Source organism: Chinchilla lanigera, unplaced genomic scaffold, assembly GCF_000276665.1.
Source record: "Chinchilla lanigera isolate Chin_1 unplaced genomic scaffold, ChiLan1.0 scaffold00078, whole genome shotgun sequence".
Lineage (NCBI taxonomy): Eukaryota > Metazoa > Chordata > Mammalia > Rodentia > Chinchillidae > Chinchilla > Chinchilla lanigera.
This window is the reverse complement of record NW_004955479.1, coordinates 9,517,290-9,523,029: the sequence shown is the minus strand read 5'-3', so window position 1 is coordinate 9,523,029 and position 5,740 is coordinate 9,517,290. Positions and strand designations below refer to the sequence as shown.

At 48.2% G+C, this 5,740-nt stretch overlaps 1 protein-coding gene across 2 annotated transcripts in view; it reads right to left on the bottom strand.

Moving 5' to 3' along the window:
• Positions 1 to 5,740, bottom strand: part of Fam71f1 (family with sequence similarity 71, member F1) — a 25,621-nt gene that overhangs the window by 13,957 nt on the left and 5,924 nt on the right. Inside the window, exons 2-4 of one of the 2 annotated variants that reach the window (XM_005402377.1) lie at positions 4,121 to 4,505; positions 2,840 to 3,054; positions 1,352 to 1,604 (exon numbers count right to left, since the gene is read on the bottom strand). In XM_005402377.1, coding sequence (XP_005402434.1) covers positions 1,352 to 1,604; positions 2,840 to 3,054; positions 4,121 to 4,366 — 714 coding nt within the window. In that variant the 5' untranslated portion in view covers positions 4,367 to 4,505. The remainder of the gene's footprint in view (positions 1 to 1,351; positions 1,605 to 2,839; positions 3,055 to 4,120; positions 4,506 to 5,740) is intronic. The other variant, XM_005402378.1, reaches the window with a different exon arrangement.

Below are 5,740 nucleotides of genomic sequence, written 5' to 3'. Positions count from 1 at the left end.
AAAGATAGCTGGGCGTGGTGGTGCACACCTGTAATCAGGAGGCTGAGGGAGGAGGATCGTTGTGGGTTCGAGACCAGCCTGGGCTACAAAGTGAGCTCAAGGCCAACCTGAACTGCATAGTGAGACCCTGTCTCAAAAAGACAAGGAAGACATCATTAAGAAAATGAAAGTTCACAAACTGGGAGAAAACATTCTCGGGTTATATATCTGATAAGGTACTTGTACCCAGAATATGCAAAGAACTCTTACAGAAGCCAAAACCCAGTTTAAAAATGGGCAAAATATTTGAAACACATTTCACCAAAGGTCACACATAAATAAGTAAAAGTCCATGAAAGGGCCGGGGATGTAGCTCAGTGGCACAAGCGCCTGCCTGGCAAGTGCAAGGTCCTGAGTTCGATTCCCGGTACCAAATAAATAAATAAACAAACCAGTATTACCATTCACTGAAATCTAGCCAAGACAAAGGAAAGGAAGACTATATAACAACCTACACAAATGTTCATGGCAGCATTATTCATTACAGCCCAACTGGATCACTCAAATGTACATCAACCGGTTAAACAGAATGTAATTTATCTATGCTATGGCATGATACCACTCGGCAACCACAAGGAATGAACTACTGATAGCCCACGACTCTGCCTCAAACCTCAAAAACATTTTACTTCTTGAAGTCCACACACAAAAGACTGTGTACTGTAAGATTTTTTTTTTTTTTTTTTTTGAGACAGGGTCTTGCTATGTAGTTAGGGCTGGCCTTGAAGTCACAGTGATTTTCCTGCTTCAGCCTCCCAAGTACTGGAATTATAGGCATGGGTCACCATGCCCAAGTGTAAGATTTCATTTACATGAAATGCTTAAGAAAGACAATGGTTGCCTAGAGCTAGGAATAGGAATAGGGAATGACTGCCACTAGGGACAAGGAAGTCTTCAGGGTGACAGAGATGGTCCAAAACTGGATTGTGGCAGTGGTTGATGGCAGCCAACTGTATACATTCACTGGCAGTGTCGAATTGTACACTTTCACCTGCTGGGCGTGGTGGTGCACGCCTGTAATCCCAGCACTCGGGAGGCTGAGGCAGGAGGATTGTTGCGAGTTCCAGGCCAGCCTGGGCTACAAAGTGAGCTCAAGGCCAACCTGAACTGCACGTCGAGACCCTGTCTCAAAAAGACAAAAAATAAAAAAATTAGAATGTACACTTACGCGGGATGAATTTTAAGGTTATGAATGATATCTCTATAAAGCTGCCTGCAAAAGGCCTACAGCTGAGTCTACCACTTGCCAGCTGTCTCAGCCCTACCTCTTCGCTCTGGCCTTAGCTCGAGGCGGGTGGTGATGGTGCTTTACCTTAGAGTCTTCAGATGGGCTGCTGCTGTTCTTGGGTACCAAGCAATGAGTGACAAGAATCCTAGGGTCCTTGGTGGTGATGGATAGGCCCTCCTTCAGAATCTGGACCAGTCGGATCCAGAATTGGAAGACAGTCTGAGGGTGGTCTGGGTGGAGCTTTAGGTAGTAGATCTTCTCAGTGACCGTCCTCAACTGCAGGATGCGTTGGAGGTGGTCACAGACCTGCAGCTCCACAAACTTCAATGGGAGAATCCTGAAGGCAGGAGAGAAGACACACGGACAACTTTGTTGCTTCTGATCCTATATTATCTTTATTAAAACAAGGGGTGTCTCCTTGAGGAACCAGCCTTTTAGGGGTAAGAGAGTGTTCTTAGCATGGTGAGGAGAACAGATAACCCTGGGAAGCTCAAATGGCAGATGCCTGAAGACATCCCCAAAGATTCAGACTCACTAAGTCTGAAGTGTAGCCTTAGCATCTGCATTTTAGTCGGCAGGATTCTCATGCTGCTGTTCCCTGGACCCTCCTTGAGAGAGCTAGCCTAGCAGTAAGTGGGTGGGCTCATGAGACTCTGTAGTTTCCTTCTTGGTGGTGCAAAGGGAGCTGGCCCACCTGTCCAGCTTGTCCATTCACTGACCTCGGTGCCTCCAGAGAATGTTTCTCAAAGGAGCTGAAGTTCAAGGAGCTGGCTTTGAGTCTAATTGGTTAGATAGAACTGGGCTGGACTTGCTGTAGGTACACCAAGAACATCAAGGACAAGTCTGTCAGGAGCAGCATGGAGAAATGAAGGCATTTCCTGGACTTCTGGGGAATATCTAGAGATTCATGAGACACACCCTACATATTGCTGAAAGACACTTAAACATCCAGCAGGGCTGTTTTATCCCAGACAATCATGCTACCATATGTTATAGTTCTAAGTGGGACATTGTCTCATTTACTTTATTGATACGGAAACTGAGATACAGCAAATGACTTGTGACTCAAAGATTATTTGAGCCAGGCATGGTGGTGCATGCCTATAACCCCAGCGCTTGGGAGACCAAGGCATGGGGATCACCATGAATTCGAGGCCAGCCTGAGCTACATAGCAAGATTCTGTCTCAAAAAAAAAAAAAATTGAGTCTAGTTACTTACACAACAAGGACTAGAAAGAACTTGGCTCAGATCTGCCAGGCCTCACCCGCTCCTTGACCCTTGGCCAAAGGAGAAGAGGTTCCTGTGAATTCAGTGGCAGAGCACAGCAAGAGGGCAGGTGGACTTCGAGGTTGGCGCCTCATCCTGTCCACAGAACACCTCCCTTTGCGACATGTGGCCTCTGCTCTTCCAGGGCGCTACCTGGCTTAGGTTGCTGCTGTATACAGAAATTAATGTCACTGCCAGTGTCTTCTTTGCTGTCCCCCTACCGTGATCTTAGTCACCAAGCGGTTGGGTCCCTTTGCGTCCCCGCTCCCCATCTCCTGTGCCTCGTTCTCCCCTACATTACTCACCTCTTCAGGATGATGTTTGGGGCTGTAGCTGGTCTGTTCCATGTCTGACTCTGCCCCTGATGCCATTTGACACTAGCCATGAGGAGAATGTTGGGAAGGGGCAGGCAGGGCACAGAGGAGGTCACCCCGAGGGCCATGGTGTTGGAGGCTTTGTAGATATTTTTCCAGTTTCTGCCCCTCTTGACCTGCAATGCAGCACCCACCCCAGGCGTAGCCTGAGCATGTGGCAGAAGCAGTGGTAAGTTTTAGCTTGGGGTTTCTCACCTCTGTGTTGCAGAGGGAGACTGTATGGTGCATTTGGAAAAATTTTTAGCAGCATCCTTCGCTTCTATTATCTAGATGCTAATAGCAACCCTGACTCAAACTGTGACAACCAAAAGTGTCCCCAAGTATTGTCAAATGTCTGCTGGAAGTAGTGGGGGGGGCAGATACTGCTTATTGAGAACATATGTTATTGGTTATTGAGAACAATATGGGTTTTAACTCATATTGGTTTTTAATAACTATAGTATTAGTATTTAAACAATCTACAATTAATTGCCATGAGATTTTAACTCAGGAGTTCCCTGATATCTATCATGGGTTTATAAACTCTCCCTGAACTGCCCCTTGGATTTTCTTTGAAAAATTTCTCCTTTAGTCCCTTCTCTGAGAGGCCCTTTTATCTTTTGCACCTTGACTTTCCAACTCCACAGCTCCGTTTATCCTAGATTCTGTCTGGCCAGGAGGAGCTCGGGCAAGCAGACAAAAATGCATCCAGTGCCTGTGAGACCAGGCACTAACCTTGCAGTATTTTCACTTAATCCCCCAACCAATCCAATCCTCTTACCACAGGGGAAACGGGCTCAGCACAATGACACCTGCCCAAGAGGAAGCAGAGGCCTGGAACCTGAGCCCAGGTCTCTCAGGCCCCTGCTTCTTTCTGTCTTTCCCTCTTAGCGTTTCTATCCCTAACCCTCACGAGCCATTTCCTTTCCCTTCCGCCTTAGTCATCTGGCTTTGGGTGACACCCCGGAGGATGAAGTAAACTGGGGTCTCAAATACTGTGTCCTCCACTCAGGGCAGAATGATCTGACCTCTCTCCCCGGTGACAACACCTGCCAGAGAAGATCTGGCCGGGGCTCTGCACAGCCCTGGTGAACGCAGGTGGTCTTAGGTTCCAGCCCGCTGATTCTCCTTGCCTCAGTTCTCACTCAACTCCTGTTTGAGGAATTCTCAGTCACATCTTGGGAACAGGGTTAGAGGAAGCAAGGAGTGCTGCTCTGAGCTGCCCGAGAGTACCTGGACAAAGTTGCTTTCAAATACCACTGAGTCCGGAAATAGGTTGAATTCTGGAGAACGAACCATCTGGCAGAGCAGTCCCTTCTCTACACCTAGGCCCACTCCGGAGTTCAGTTCTGCATCCGCAGGCAGGAGGCCCCTGAATTCTTCCCAGGCATTCAGGGAAGGGAAGGATGGATAAGACTTCGTGACTTTTACTGTCTTCTTCGATTTCCAAGTCTTTCTATGTGGAACTGATGTCAACATATCTGCACATGCTCAGGGGCCTTTTACACATTTGTCCTGGGCTCTCTCTCCCCTTCTGATCTTGAATGCCGCCCAAGCCCGGGCTGGCCGGTCAGCTCACAATGATGAATGGATGACATCATGAAAAACCATGGCAGACCTGCAGGAAAGGGAAATTCAGAGGAGCCTCCCTTTTCCTCCAGAGTGTGTTGTCGTTGCTCATTTACGCCCTGATGTTTCCCAGCTCCTCTCTGGACTCCAGGAAGTAGCTCTCCCAGAAACTTGCAAGGAGTAAGCCAGGCAGGAAGCAAGGTATGTCAGGAAGTGCCCAGCCAAGAGGAAAATGCCTTCTTGCCTTTCAAATTTTCCTTACTGATATTTGTTTGTTTTGCCCAGCCATACCCAAGTCCTTTCATATTTTGAGACGAGGTCTCACTAAATTTCCTAGGCTTGCCTAGGCTTCCTGAGTAGCTGGGGTTCTAGGCACATGGCACCACGCCTGGCACCTCCCTTAATCTTAATGCAGCCTCCCTTAAACAGCATTAAAGGCTGCTCATCTACTCAAAATTCAGCAGAATAGCAGAACTGCTAGTTTGAGTCCAGTCTGGGCAATGCTGCAAGACCCTTTCCAAAAAAATTGAAAAGTTGCCTGGGGATGTAGTTTAGTGATAGACAGCCGGGGCTCAACCCCCAGTGCCACTGAATGAAAACAAGACAGCAGCAGCCTTCCCAAGCTTCGTGCGTCCTACCGCCCCACCCCCACCAGGCCCACCCCAGGGTAGTAGCCTGTACAGCTCCTAGGTGAAGCAGGGATGCAGCCGCTTCTCAGAGCTCTACGGCTGGCTGGTCACCACTGCAAGATTCATTTCCCTTAGGACAGCAGACTAGAGGAGCAGGAAAAATAATTAGTTTCTTACCACCAGACTGGCTTTGGGAGCTGGGAGGAATAACAGCCTGCTGAAAGACTGTGCTTATCAACAAGCGAAGCCAGGTATGGTGGTGCACGCCTGTAATCCCAGCACTCGGGAGGCTGAGGCAGGAGGATTGCTGCAAGTTTGAGACCAGCCTGGGCTACAAAGTGAGCTCAAGGCCAGTCTGACCTGCATGGTGAGACCCTGGCTCAAACAACAAGCGGATGGACCCCCTCCTAGAGAAGGACCGAGTCCCTCCCACTGAGCCAAAGGAAGAAGGAGCTCAAATCCAGGGGCAGCTAAATCAAGAGCAAAGAAGCAGGCTGACCACCATTCAAAGCCATTTCAGGGAGAGATCATATTTTACTTTATTTTTTTGTACTGGGAATCAAACTTAGGACCTTGTACTTGCCAGGCAGGAGCTCTGCCGCTGAGCTATGTTCCTGGCCCTATTCTAGTTATTATTTATTTATCTGTTTATTTA